This window comes from Syngnathoides biaculeatus, chromosome 14 (assembly GCF_019802595.1).
Source record: "Syngnathoides biaculeatus isolate LvHL_M chromosome 14, ASM1980259v1, whole genome shotgun sequence".
NCBI classification, from domain to species: Eukaryota; Metazoa; Chordata; class Actinopteri; order Syngnathiformes; family Syngnathidae; genus Syngnathoides; species Syngnathoides biaculeatus.
The window spans coordinates 22,367,533-22,382,895 of NC_084653.1; the positions used below are offsets into that span (position 1 = coordinate 22,367,533).

Sequence of the window (15,363 nt, forward strand, 5' to 3'; positions counted from 1 at the left end):
AATCACACTTTCATTACTGCAACTTATTGTCTCGCCGATGCATTCGGGAGCCCGCCGGGGGCTCCCCTCTCCATCCTTCCCCGCCGCGAACGGCGACGGAGGCTAGCCAGCTTTCATCTCTGGCGTCGGCCCCCTCCGCCGCCCCACCCGAGCGCCACTCGGCCCCCGAGCAGCCTCCGTAATAGACCGAAAACGCTTTCGGTTCTGCGTCCAGGAGATTGAATTGGGCTCCTGTTCGACGTCACCTTGAAATGGAATCGAGCATTTTTATACGTGTGCTGATTTTTTCTCGACTATTTGGCCTCAATTAAAGTTGCGGATTGTATTTCGAACTCTCGGAGTCCTCAAATCCCCGAAAACCCGGCATGACGTCCATTTTTTTAAAATCTTTTCATCCTTAACAAACCCCACCGAGATTACCGCGCGCTCTTTCCATCGGAAATCTTTTATTAAAAATCTACATGCGGTGAATTATGGGATGTCGAAGGGGGCAATCACGATGGGATCAAATTTAATTCAAAATGTGTCCCTACAACCTTTTACGCCAGAGAAGAAGTGAACTAGTGTTCACTTTTTACAGATAATTTCATACCTTGGCTGTCAAAGTAAAAGTGTACTTTTAATTAGTTTTATTGAAAAAAAGGAGAAGCCATCCATCACTTGTGTTATGACTACATACTTATAAAGCCGCAGTAGTCATGGTGACAATCAACTTTGTGATGTTCTGCTGGCCCGGTGACTTGTTGCCGGGTAGAATTGCACAACAGAAGCGATTCAATCGTAGTTGCGTGAAAGATTAAAGGTCAAATGTCATCCCTATGAACATTCTAAAATAGATACTGTAATGAAAAATACATATAACATTATTCACTTCAATGCCTATATGAAAAAATAAATATGCAAAGTTGCAGAAGTGTCATTCGACGACGTCACCTGGACATTCGCCAATGAAAACACGCGGTGACCGCAAACTATGGGAGACGAACACGCCCCTTCTGACACGGAAGCTCTTTTCGAAAAGGAGAACATCACACAACTGAGTGAAGTTACCGGGGCAATATTACCCTATTCTTTCGAGCCATATTCAGATGATATGCGATCGCGGCCAAACCGCCTCCTCGTCCGATCCACTTCCGCAGCGGAGATGAGCCATCGCAGCACCGCCGAGGTGACTTATCACGGAGCCAAGCCGTGCTGCTTTAAGGGGGTGTTCATAGCTGCCGCAGTACGCGGTGAACAACACCGTCTAGCCGGGGCGCTTTATGGCGTTGTCGTCACACGCGGCTGAGTGCGCCATTGTCGGCAATGTTCTGCGTCGCCTCGCCAGCGAGCCTGACGCCCTCCGACGCGCACATCGACACATTTAGCACGCCTGTCATACGTATGCGGATCTTTTGTTACGTTATGAGAGACCGATTACGTGGTCCGCCCCAACTATTTTTTTTGTAGATGTATACACACCTACCTGTCATCTGGAACCCACGAAGCTCTCGTCCTTTGCACCCGTGCAATCCATTTTTCACGACAAACCAGGTCTCTTGCAACCTTATGAAGGGTAAATCCATCCTCCCGAGTGTTCAAGCAATGTCCGGCAATGCAACGAGCCGGCATTTTAGCTAAGACGAAGGAACAACGAGCTACCTTCCCGGAGGTAAAACTAATAGAAACAAACGAGTCCACTTGAGGGCGGTCCTGTCCTGTTCGTCACTTCCTGCTTCTTCTCGAAAACAAATCCCCCGAGAGGGTTTTCATGGTGGGAGTTACAAAAAGCCGTATACGTCAAAAATCATGTTTTGTGGTGAAAAAAACGCATGGGTCCATGTCAGCTGTCGTTTTTTTCATTAATAACATACTAAAAATCATTGCATTTCATGACAGTGGCCCTTTAAAGGACATTGAGGGTTGAATTTTTTACAAGTTGGTGACACACTCCTGATGGCACTAATGAGCGGAGGCCGCTGTTTGAGGATATACAGGTATACAAAGTTCAGCATACCATAGTAATAACTACTCACGCCATTTTTGTATAGTCATCGTTCTTGCGTATTTAACGGTCTCCTTTCACCTGATACTGTAGAGCACGTTCCCGTTCTTGAAGATCCTCAGCAGCTTGTTGTCCGTGGTGACGTCGTGGAAGTTGGCGCCCTTCTCGTTGGCGAAGAAGAGGTCGGGCTTCCAAATGGAGTCCAGCATGGACGGGTCCAGGTCCAGGGAGGAGTCCGGGTATTTGCTGTACGCCAGCCGGGGGTCATTCCACTTCTGCCGCAGGAAGATATTCACTCTGTAATCCTGCAGACACGACAAGCGGCTTTGCATATTTTGGCGGCGCAACGATTGGGCTTACGGGAGAGGGAACACGGTGGTGGCACAAAGTCAGTCATCTGCATTGTTTTTTAATACAATATCTCCTCCTTTTTTTATGTGTATTTGGGAAATTGCATTAAAAAACATTGCTGGGAAAATATCACAAACAACGGTAGTCCCCCCGCGAAAGGGATCGTTGGTGAGGAAAATCGGGCCAGAATTAGCATAAATATTCGTCAGTCAGAGGAATTTGACCTCGGCAAGGATTTCGTTCCAAGTCAAGAGAGCTCCTGTTATAAAAAAAAAAAGATAAATTAATCCTGCAGTTTCAAGAGATCTAATTGAATAAATCAATCGCTCGATGAAGCGCTCGAAAAAACAACACGTACTGACCGATCTGACCTTAACCACCTTCGCCGTCTTGGATCCCAAATGCTTTCAAATCAATATTTTTTTGTTTTGATGAGGATGTATTATCTCTTCCAACTCGGAATATCATTTAGAATTGACGAGCGGCCCGATAAAGCGGCGCTAGAACAAGCGACCTCCTGACCCGACCTCAACCTAGCTTCACTCTTTGGGACGTTGACAATCAATAGGATTCTAGTTTTGCCGTGGATCCAAAAAGGCTTCGATGTTCTGAGCTCACTTAGTAGTGAAAGTAGCGCGCGCGTTTCGATCCTTGCCAACCCGCGGGGTTCTTGCATTGCTGCGATTCAAAGATTCATTTAAATTCTGACACTGGACCTTTACCATCGCTGTCTGAAAATCAATTTGGTTCTTGCTTTGGTACTGAGAAAGAATGCTGAATGTTTCCAAGATCACCTTAACCAGCTACCTTCAGAGAAAGTATTTCAATCTCATATTTAATGTTACTTTCCAACACCATCAATGTTGTGAATCCAGTTGAAATTCTGCCAAATAGGGCAAAGTGCTGATGTCAAACTTAAGGCCCGGGGGCTGGATCCGGCCCGCCACATGATGTTATGTGGTCCACCAAGGCAAATCATGTGGTTCTTATTCAAATCTGTATCAAAATTTCAAATTGTCTTATCATAAAGGATAATTTTTAGATATTTAAGGATCTTTGTGTATTTGAAAAACCCTCTTTCAGCTTCCATCCAAGCCCATCTCGTGCATCCTGCTCTCTAACACGCACTGTCCTCATGTCCTCCCTCACCACATCCATCAACCTTTTCTTTGGTCTTCCTCTCGCTCGTTTGCCCGGCAGCTCCATCCTCAGAACCCTTCTGCCCATATACAGTACTCACTTTCTCGCCTCTGAACATGTCCAAACAATCTAAATCTGCTCTCTCTAACCTCGTCTCCAAAACAACCAACTTTGGCTGTCCCTCTTATGACCTAATTTCTAATCCTATCCAACCTGCTCACTCCGAGCGAGAACCTCAACATCTTCATTTCTGCCGCCTCCAGTTCTGCTTCCTGTTGTTTCTTCTCTAATCAAAACCGTCTCTAATCTGTACATCATGGCCGGCTTCACCACCGTTTTATAGACTTTGCCCTTCCTGCTAGCGGAGACTCTGCTGTCACATAGAACACCAGACGCCTTCCGCCAACTGTTCCGCCCCGGTTGGACCCGTTTCTTCACTTCCTTACCACACTCATCATTGCTGTGGATTGTTAAACCCAAATATTTGAAGTCATCCACCTTCACTATCTCTTCTCCCTGTAGCCTCACACTTCCTCCTCCGCCCCTCTCATTCACGCACATATATTCTTTTTTACTTCGGCTAATCTTCATTCCTCTCCTTTCCAGTGCGTACCTCCATCTTTCTAACTGTTCCTCCACCTGTTCCCTGCTTTCACTGCAGATCACAATATCATCTGCGAACATCATGGTCCAAGCGGAATCCAGTCTAACCTCGTCTGTCAGCCTATGTATTACAACCGCAAACAGGAAGGGGCTCAGCGCGGAACCCTGATGCAGTCCCACCTCCACCTTAAATTCTTCTGACATACCAACGGCACATCTCACCGTTGTTCTGCTGCCCTCATACATGTCTTGAATGACTTCATAAATTTCATGTGTAAATATGATGAGGCGATTAAAGATTTTTTTATGGTTTTACAGTCATAACGGCCCTCTGAGGTAAGGCATAAATGATCATAAATTTGGCTCGGGACAAAAATGAATTTGACACCCCAGGAATTGTCAATGACAACCGACATTAACAGTTCGAGGGTGCGATGAACGAGCATACGAATTTGTCATGGTGCTCACTTGCCGCCACACTTCCTGGTTTTCATTTGTTTCATATTATTTCCCTTCATGACTTTTTTTCCCTTCATATTTCACTACTGGAACGTAACTCCGTGGTAAACCAAAGACATGGTTCTTGACGAAATGCAAAATCCTCCGACAATCGTCACCTGCGGTGTTTGCCGCTTCGCGGGAGGCTACAGACAATTTGCTGAAATAAATCGACATGACGACGGCAAGAAACAACATCTCGCATGCTCACAACGGCAATCACAAAAACTGCCCACACAAACACGAAAACACCAACATGGCAAAGTCGAAAACAAATGAGGAGTGGAAATGAATCCTCATCATGCAGCTTATTGTCAAATATTCAAATATGCTGCCGATTGGAAAGTGGCGCCGCGCCAATTTGCGACAACTTTTCTCATTAAGCGCAATCATGTCGGAGGCATAATAGAAAGCAAATGATGTGTTTATTAGATACGGCGCGCAGAGAGCGACAAAGCTCGGAGCAACGGGAAGCATATGTGTCACCGCCTTGACGCGCTCTTATGTTGTTTGACATTTCATCAGCGCGTCGGCGCCTTGAGAGCGTTTGCGCGCCCGTGTCGGAATCCGTGTAATTGCCAGCCCGTGCGCAAATTAACATCCTCCATTCAGCATCTAAGTGGTGATTAGCGGCCATTATGAAGCCTTTGGTGGTGTGTTGGGTTTTTTTTTTGGGGGGGGGGTATTTTTTATCCTGTTAGTGTCGGGGATATTTTGGCGTATCGGCGGTTTTGGAAGCTCCAGCCGCCCCCCCAGCCGTGATTGGGTGGATTTATGGAGATTTACCATCTGGGATTTACTGTATGAATTATTAACTTGGATTAATGTTAAAAAAAAGAGGTGGGGGGGTATCATGGTAGCTGAAAGCAAAATCTGTCATTTATATTCGCTGCATGTTCTGCCAACAAACTTTTTTTAATAGTTGGGGGGTGAGGACAGTGTAACCTTTAAGGTCCAACACAATTGTTAGCTTTTTCAAAATTTTGTCCCACACTCAGGTTCCCTGTGGGAAAATGCCATAGACGGGAAAACCACAATATAAACGTAAAACTGCAGTTTACTGAGTTACTTGTGAAATTTACTTAGAAATAGAAGAAGCAGCATAATGATCATGCAAAATATGTGGCAATGTAATTCTTTATGTTGTCGATTATATCATTAGTGTGTTTTTATAAAAATGCAATAATATAGAGAGCCCCCGTTTGTTATTTAAAAAACTTTTGGAGGCGGAGGCTGGAACGGATGAACGACATTTCCATTAATTTTAATGGGGAAAGATGATTTGCGAATGGAACAAATTACACTCGTATCGCAAAGCTCCACTGTGCTATATTTCGTGAAAGGATGACAAAATAATTATAGAATTAAAACAAAACAAAACGTGATGGGTTCACTCAGTGTTTCCGACCCCTCAACTCACCATGGTGGTTTCAGCTATAGAACCAAAGCTGTTGATAAATATGTTGCAGGTAACGTTAACGGGCGGACCTGCAGGTTGAGGGACAGATAACACATTCACTCACACTTGTGCACAGCAAGGAAGCCGCAATGCCGGAGGACTCACCATGGTCGTCTCCGTGACCGAGCCGAAGCTGTTGATAAAAATATTGCATGTAACGTTTACGGGGGGACCTGCGGGATGGAATGACAATGACACGCCTTAAACACACATCGGACCGGTCGAGCGGCGACGAGGCTTCTCGCAACCTGCCGGACGCCGTCTAATGCGATCCGGTGAGTTGCTGGAGGAAAAGAAAAATGCTGCCCAAATTGTAAGGGTGAAATGCTTCAAAAGTCAATTTTATTTTATGAATTTAAAAGTGCACCGCAAGGTGGCACGTCCAGTTTGAGACGATGGCAGAATGTCACATGACCAGAGAGGGCCAATCATTAGCGTCGGCATTAGAAAGAGGAAGTGATACGATATCGGAGCTTCAGTGGCTGTTTTTCAAAAATGTTCAAATGCAACTATAATTTAAATACACATTTTGTTGCTCATGTGTGCGATCACGTCACGGAGAGAAAGCAAAAGAACAAGCAAAATAAAATTCCCACATGGCAGCTAGCACGGACTGCAGATTGGGGCTTCCCGCCGCTTTAGAGTGCCTCGCTGCCGCGCCGTGGAAAAGCTGTGCCGTGACCTGCTGGAATACACCGGAGGGTTTAACCCACGGGTGTCAAACTTAAGGCCCGGGGGCCAGAGCTGACCCGCCGCACGGTTTTATCCGGCCCGCAAAGGCAAATCATGGATGTCAACTTCCATGTTTCTTGTTCAAATCTGCACCAAAATTTCAAATTGCATTATCATAAATGATAACATTGAGGTATTGTGCGCATTTTTATGTTACCAAACATCGACAATAGTTAAAAAAAAAAAAACATTACCTTTGATTTCTGATTCCAAAACTAATTCAAAGATTTCATGTGTCAACATGATGAGGCGATAAACGATTTTTATGGTTTCTGTCCTAACAGCCCTCTGAGGGAAACCAGAACTACAATGTGGCCCGTGTCAAAAACGAGTTTGACACCCCTGCTTTAAGCGGATAAATTTTTCCATCTCAAATATGTAAGCACGCTGAAGCATAAGAAAGATGCTTGATGAAGTAGCATCCATTTTTGCTTTGGGGGGGCGTGGTTTCACACATTGAGCGGACACGCCCACAACACTTGCGAGTGGAGACAATGGCTTTATTTTTCCTGCTTTTTAAACCACAATTTCACATGCTTGCCGATTGTTTTTTAATCATTCAAACTGGGCGGGGTTGTTAATAACACTTCTCTACAGTACGTGCAATTTACAAGACTTTTTTTTCACTTTAGAAGCACTTTTGAAAGTTAGTGTACTACAATAAACAACAACAAAAAAAAAAAACAGCCCAATTGTAATCAAGGTCCATCAAACCAGCTCTTATATTGGATCTCATGAGATTGCTCATGTTGTGGCCAGTGAGTGCACATGCATACAGCCATCGATACATTTTCTTAGCCGCTTATCCTCACAAGGGTTGAGGGGAGTGCTGGAGCCTATCCCAGCTGTCAAAGGGCAGGAGGCGGGGCACACCCTGAACTGGTTGCCAGCCAATCGCAGGGCACATATAGACAAACAGTCGCACTCATAATCACACCTAGGGTCAATTTAGAGCGTCCAATTAATGTTACATGTTTTTGGGATGTGGGAGGAAACCCGAGTGCCCGGAGAAAACCCACGCCGGCACGGGGAGAACATGCAAACTCCACACAGGCGGGTTCGTGATCGAACCCGGGTCCTCAGAACTGTGAGGCCAACACTTTACCAGCTGACCCACCGTGCCGCCAGTGTACACGCATTGATGGACATTTTTTGAATGTGCAAAAGTGCTCATCAAAAATGCAAAGACTGCGAATGTCCTCATTTCTTTCCGAACCCCCAAATTTAACGCGCAGTCATTTAATATCAGTTCCCCCTCAATCTTGTCCGAGCCCCGCCAAGCTTCCCTTTCCCGCGCTCCAATCAGATCGCTTCGCAGAATGGCTTTGTCAGCCGTGCTAGCGTTGTTTTTTTTTTTTTTTTGTTTGTTGTTGTTGTTTTTTTGCCATTTCAAGCGACCGCAAACCTTCCACCAGGCGCAAAGTGAAGTTGTCAGCCCTCGCCGCTGCCCCCCCCCTCCTCATCAATTTTGCATCGGACACCATATTAATATTTGCCTCGCTTTGTTGTCAGCTGACTAAGACTTAACGGGCCGAGCAGGAAAAGAAAAACGCAGCTCACAACAACGTCAGCAAAAGGAAATGTAGGTCATCAAGCAAGGTGTGGCGAGCAACGGGTGGAAATATGAAAAAGCTGCTTTTAAAAAGGGGTTTTCGTTCAACTGCAAATGAATAGTATAGTACAGTAATAGTAATAGTATAGTAATTATTATTTTGAGGGGGGAAATCCTTAGAATAGATCTTAATTTTTGGTGTCTTCAAGGGAAAACAAATCGTAGTAGTTTGATAGAAGTTGTAATATTACAAGAATATGTTAGCGGATAAGATTGCAACACTACAAGGAAAAAAAGTTCATATCAAGAGAGTAAAATTGTAAATGAAGTTTTTTGATATGACGACAAAGTAAATTGGGAAGCAAATGTAATATGTGAACAAAATCCTAAAGTTACGGAGTAAAAAGTTAATGTCACAAGGATAAAGTTGTCATTTTTTCCAGAAAATAGTAAATGTTATGCAAATAAAATTGTGGATTAGGGGAAAATTAAGTGTACTGTATTTCTACAGTAATGTAATACTCTGTTATGAAAATAAAATGCCATGAGAGGAGGCTCTCTGTTCATTTTGATCATATTAGGGGTATAAAGTCCCATTTTTAAAGTTAAAAAAGTAACGTAACGTGAAACGTGAAAGTAATGTAACGTGAATAATTCCAACTTTTTAATTGTTATAATTTTTTTAACCATAAAATTCCCGCATAGACGCAGGACTGGGATCAGTAGCTTAAAAGTTTCCTCTTGTAAATAAGTATCCCCCCCCCATTTTATTACAGTTTTATGCTAGAAACAGTAAAATATTTTGCATGTAATATTACAAATTTGCCTTCATAAAATTACATTTTTTTTCTTTGGGTGTTGTAATTTTACTCTAAAGTGATTACTTTTTCATAAAATATTGTCTTTATTTTCATAAAATTCCTCCTCATACTATTCTGCATTCAAACTGGTAAAATAACATCATTTTCCACGTTATATTACTATTATATTTTTGTAAAATTGCATTATTTTCCCTGTAATATTACAACTTTTTTTTCTCATGAATGTGATTTATTTTTTTTAGATGAGATGATTTTATCCTCATCCAATTTAGTTTTTGATGTCAAATTATTACTTCACTGTGGCAATATACAAACATTATTCCCATCATGATATTTCATTTTTATTGCTGTAGTTCCAACTTCCACAAGTTTTTCTCCACCCCCCCCCCCTTGAGTTTCCCCCTTCATCCTGCCTGATAACGATTGAGAAGAACCCAAAACAAAAACATTCTCTTTTTTCAATTTCTTGCTGCTCCATTTGAGTCCAACTAAAACCAAGAGGAAGAACCGCCCACCCCCCGAAAACAGCTGGACTCATCCCTGCCCACCAGAGCCTGCTTGAAGCGGGTCTGCTCTCTCCTCATGTTTCCTGTGACAGATGCTGTTTGCGTCTCCGCAGCATCGCAACACCGGAAGCCTGCAGCCTCGCCACGGGGGCACCATCCATCACCCCCCAACCCCGCACCCCCCCTGCCCAAGACCTCCCTGCGGATGGTGGTATTCACACACCCCTTCAAATTTGTTTGTAATACATTTGAGCACGTGACCGCGGGATGGTTGGGAAAAAATAACAAACATGCAGCGTTGGCGTCCGAGGTTACCCTCTACTGTATTTGAAATAGCAAAACACGAAAATACTGTACTGAGTTTTGATTGACACGCCCCTGAAAAACTACCATGGTTAGCTCTGAACTCTCGAATGCAATGAAATCAAGCGCAAGGAAGATTCAAAATCTCAACGGGCTTTCAGACGTACTGTACGGTTGTACACGTTTAGATGTTGTTCCAAAATGAACTACGGTTAAAACTGTTTTTTTTTTTTTTTTTTTTTTTACGCTTTTTGGAACGTAGCACCAGCGTCAACTTCGAATGACTAATTAAGCTTGTTCAACAGACCGTAGTTCTAAGACGTCACTTGTTATTCTTTTTTATTCACAAAGCATCGTACTTAACATTTAAGTGTAATTTCATAGTTATGTGACAATTTTGGACTTGTCTGTTTTCCAAGAAAATTATTTTTTGAGGCGAGGGGGTCTGGTTTTGTGATTAAATGACATCCAAGATGTTGTTTTGATGTTTATTTTTGAAATAGATTTGCCTCTAAGTTGTTTAATCATCCATCCATTTTCTTTGCTGCTTATCCTCACAAGGACAACGGGGAGTGCCAGACCGTATCCCAGATGCCAACGGGCAGGAGGTGGGGTACACCCCGAACTGGTTGCCAGCCAATCGCAGGGCACATGGAGACAAACAGCCGCACTCACAATCACACCTAGGGGCAATTTAGCGTCCAATAAATGTTGCATGTTTTTGGGATGTTGGACGAAACCGGAGTGCCCGGAGGAAACCCACGCAGGCACGGGAAGAACATCGAAACTCCACGAAGGCGGGTCAGGGATTGAACCTGGGTCCGCAGAACTGTGAAGCCAACGCTTTCCAGCTGATCCACCGTGCCGCCTCTAAGTTGTTGAATATGCATATATTCACATATTGCTAAATAAAAAATGATTAGCTTTAACCTGAGACAAAAATGTAAAAAAGCAACTAATTTTGCTCAATTCACACACACACACAAAGAAATCATTGTGATGCTTGCTTTTATATTTGACTTCTTATTGTAACTCCAGAAGTATTTGTAATATTTTAGTTTTCTGATATGTCATGTGCACAAAGTACATCACAAAGTACACATCCAGTCCGTTAGAATTCTAAACATAATGACAGATTAAAATTCATCTAATCTGACAGTGTCAATCAAAACTGAGCATCAGTATCCTTTTAAACACAAATTATGCATCAAATTGCAATATTAGATTTCCCAGGTGTACCTAAAAAAGCGGCCAGTGAGCGTCGACCAAAATCGAATCCCAACTGGCTCTGACATCTTTTTTTTTTTTTTCCAGAGGTGTGTAAATAAACACGTGAAGCGACTCCAAAAAGGAATGCAAACCTTTAAAATTGGGTCGTATTCGCGCGTCGTAGCCTGACGTTCGACCCATGAGCGAGTCCAGAAAGTCGGACGGGGACATGTTGGACGAGGACCGGGGGTCGTGCTCCTTGGCGTCCACCAGCCTGGAAAACAGCGCACCGGGTGAGCGGTGTAAGCACGGCTGCGGTTCGGTGCTGAGTGTGTGTGTGTGTGTGTGGGTGGGGGGTGGGGGGGTTGTTGGTGGACCGCGCGTTAAAGCGCATTACGCACGGTGTGATTTGGAAATGCGCCTATTGTCAAATGTATGCCACCAAAAAGCCTGCAAGTGCGTCAAAACCGGCGCGCACGCCTACCTGAAGTTGAAGAGTAAAGCTGCCCAAACCATGAGCAAAGAGCGACGCATTCCGAGGGGCTGTCGTTTTCAAATCTTCCATCTGGCAGCGCTCACCCAAAAGGCGTCCTCCTCCCGCGTGGCCGAACTCTCGCGTGGCGCATTCCACGGCATACAATACTTAAGTCGCATGAAACTCTTAAAAAAAAAAAACAAACACGGTCGCAAAGAAGATGAGAGGGCGGGGACCGAAAACTAAATACTATAAACAAACAAATAAACAATTGAACACCTTCGAAGAAGAACCCGGAGACAGGTTGGATGCGCGCTCAGAGTGGAGGAATGGAAAAGAACACCTCTCTCTCTCTCTCCTTCGGAACCCGTTTTCTCTCTCTCTCTCTTTCACTCTCTTTACGCGCACGCGCACAAGTGACCGACGTGCGTTGGGTTCCAATATAACACGCACGCGCAAGGTACAGTATTCTGTCACATGTGTTACGCAACGTTGAACAATGCATCCTGACACATTTTTCACATTTCTGCAATGCAATCCATGTTAATTACCCCCCCCCCCACCTATGTTTGTGTGTTACGCACCCATGGCCTCTCCACAGTCCACACGTACAGTGTAAGCAACGGGGTGCAGCAGCAGCAGCATCAGTCAGTCAGTCCGCTAGAGGCGGGATGGAGAGCATTTGGTGCCCCGGTTGCCAAGGAAACAGATTCGCAGCCGTACGATTGGTGACGCTTGCAAAGGTTGGCCTCTCTGTGGAGCGAGACGAGATGAGATGTGAATGACAGACATGTGGGGGGGGGGGACTCGGCTCCGGCGCCGGCGAGAGGGTGTCTGGTGTCGACCGCCCTCCCGGGAATGAGCGGTTCCCGTTCCAGATCGATTAGGATGCCGATCGTCGCTTCGTAAAACATTTATTCGTCGAGGTCGCGTTATGACGTTCTTGGGCGTTACACAAGTGTAAAAAGAAGTGAAATAAAATCATTTATCTGATGAGGTATTCGCGACTTTATCCACAGCTATATGTGAAATAATAAACCACGACATTGCGTAGACACGCTGGATAATTGATCTCAAACTGGCGGGATGCGGACAATTTGTGGCCTACAAAATGATATCAGGTGGCCCCATCTTTCTATGAACGTTTAATGTTAGTACGGTCCTCAAGTTTTATACGAACCGCACTTTTGCAGCGTTTTGTACGGGGCTGACAAACCGACCAATCGCGGTGGGGGTCATGGCTCTCGGGGGTGTGACGTCGACCAGAGAAACATTTTTTATTGGGCGAAAGTTACAGAAGTGTTGTCACGGAGAGTTTTATTAGTAGTTTTCCACATACCTTGTTTATACCAGCATCCTTACTTATATTTTGTGTTAAAAAATATTAACATATATAAATATGTGTGAATGATTTTAAATCCAGGTTGAAAACTTCTTTTTTTTCTCATGCTTCTTAGAATATATCCACTTTTTGATCATATTACTTGCACTGTATGCGGTTTTAATTGTCTTTTTTTTAAATATTTTGTTTGTCATTTTTATTGTTTTTATCCCGTTTTAAATGTTTTATCTTTGTTTTCAAATGCCTTTAATCATGTAAAGCACATTGCGTTACCTTGTGTATGAAATGCACTACACAAATAAATTTGCTGTGCTTTATTGTAGTATATAAAATACAGACATTTTATATTTGAAAGATACATATTTTTTTATTTCTCATTTTAGTTACGGGTATATGCAACTCTGCCGAGGCTCTGGGCAAGCCTCCAGTGCCAGCAAGGTATTGAATTTGAGACCCCCGCACTAGATGAACAAAGATATCAAATAACACATTAATAGCAATAACAGCTGGTCGTACCACTAAGAGAAATTTGGAGGGTTCATCTTTTTGTTGCTGGTTAAAATCGAAGTCTGAAGTGGTATACGCCGACAGTTCATTGTGTTTCTTTTCCCCCTTGCAAAAAAAATGACATTTGTGTATTTTCACTGTCCATAATAAATGCTGCGACTTGGGGCCCGCCAGTGTGGAAGTGACTAATTTGTGAATGTGCCGCGGAAGGATATCGAGCTAAAACGTCCGGCAGTCGGTGCCGGACGTGCCGAGGCTCATGCGTGGAAAGCGCGTGCGCCCGGGGGCCGTATTGGCCGGTTGCTCGGTTACTGACCGGCTTCCTGATCATCTTGGCCTTCGCAAGCCCGCGGACAAAAAAGCCTCCCCCTTTTAATGCTGAGGTCACCAGTGTCACATTGGATCGCGTTGTGGCGGACACGCGGCATGCTTAACGCTATGTGTTTTATTTGTGTGCGGGCTCGAATATTTTTGTGTGTCACCAGAAGCCTAAAGCGTGTTTAACTCTTTGAACGCTGAGGAATAGGCAAAGCTGCATGTACAATTCTGTGAGAAAGTCAGATACTCGTATATTGTTTTGATTGCCACATTACAGTCTTTTTGCTGTTTTGCAGGATCACAGTTGATCAAAACAACCTACCGTAATTTCCGGCCTATAAACCGCAACGTTTTTCCACACGCTTTCAACCCTGCGGTTGATGTGGCTAATTTGTGCATTTTTTTCTAACGGTTGCAAGGGGGCAGTCCAGCGGAAAAGGTAAGAGTAAGACCGGTGGAATATATGTGCCGAGGAAGTGACTTTTACCGGTCCGGCCCTGTGAGCGCTGCGGTAGCGTGTTACCACCGTGTCTCAGTGATTTTTACCAGTATGTTTTTTTTAACCGGCCCTGTTAGCATGGCGGGGCTAGCGTTAGTGCGGCGGCCCTGGCATTAGCGCGGCGGCGCTAGTGTTAAACTCTCTGTGTACCGTCTTTCTTTGTAAATATCTTGGGTTTCAATGTCGGTTTCAGTGTGGGCACTTGCGGCTTTTACACGTCTGCGGCTTATGTATGTACCAAATAGTATTTCCTTTACAAATGTACTGGGTGAAGCTTATAATCAGGTGTGCTCTGTAGGCTGGGAATTACGGCCAAGAAGGGCATGGCCACTGCTCTAGGCTGTGACACCCGTCACCGCTCACGGCTGTTTCACATTTGGGACTGTAATTAAACTGTGTATTTAAGTTGGAGTTTGTCACTGGCATTTGCCAGTTCGTTGTGCCCTTAGTTAATGAGTTGCATTCACTGACAATAGGAATCTCCACCACTGAAAATAGATTAGTGTTGCGTTATCCTCTTTACCGTGTTTCTGTGCCACCTGAGTTTAGTCCTGTCTTAGTTTAGGTTTCATAGTCAAGTCCTAGTTCATAGTTTGTCTCCTAGTCATCAGACCTCGCTGCATGTCTTTTGGATCCTGCCTAGCCTGGCGTTTCTGTACCTCTGCCTTACACCATGTATGACCTCAGCTTTGAATAAAAACTACGCCTAACATCATGTCCTCGTCTTGGAGTCCTGCATTTGGGTCCAGCCCCGCACCGGAGGTTCGTGACAGCAAGTGGCCACATTGAAACCGACATTGAAATACGACATATTTACAAGAAAGACTGTACACAGATAGACTTTTCAAAGTTTTCATACCTTAGCTTGGCTGAACATAGGAACAACACGGTAGCACAAACAGGGCTGGTAAAAAAACAACAACAACAAAAAAAACTTAAATCACTGAGCAGTAATACAGCAGCAACACGCTAGTGTGGCGCTAACGCGAGCCCAATGCTAATAGGGCTGGTTTAAATAAAAAAAAAAAAAACCACATACTGGTAAAAAAATCACTTCCTCGGCA

The 15,363-nt window shown here is 44.2% G+C and overlaps 1 protein-coding gene across 5 annotated transcripts in view; it reads right to left on the minus strand.

Annotated features, from left to right (window-relative positions):
• Nucleotides 1-15,363, minus strand: part of glra2 (glycine receptor, alpha 2) — a 32,801-nt gene that overhangs the window by 8,610 nt on the left and 8,828 nt on the right. The window contains exons 2-6 of one of the 5 annotated variants that reach the window (XM_061842380.1): nucleotides 12,218-12,386; nucleotides 11,643-11,818; nucleotides 11,311-11,432; nucleotides 5,997-6,064; nucleotides 2,066-2,289 (exon numbers count right to left, since the gene is read on the minus strand). In XM_061842380.1, the coding sequence (XP_061698364.1) occupies nucleotides 2,066-2,289; nucleotides 5,997-6,064; nucleotides 11,311-11,432; nucleotides 11,643-11,692 (464 nt within the window). In that variant the 5' untranslated portion in view covers nucleotides 11,693-11,818; nucleotides 12,218-12,386. Of the gene's footprint in view, nucleotides 1-2,065; nucleotides 2,290-5,996; nucleotides 6,065-6,140; nucleotides 6,209-11,310; nucleotides 11,433-11,642; nucleotides 11,819-12,217; nucleotides 12,387-15,363 lie in introns of those variants that run through there. The other 4 variants (XM_061842381.1, XM_061842383.1, XM_061842382.1 and 1 more) reach the window with 4 other exon arrangements.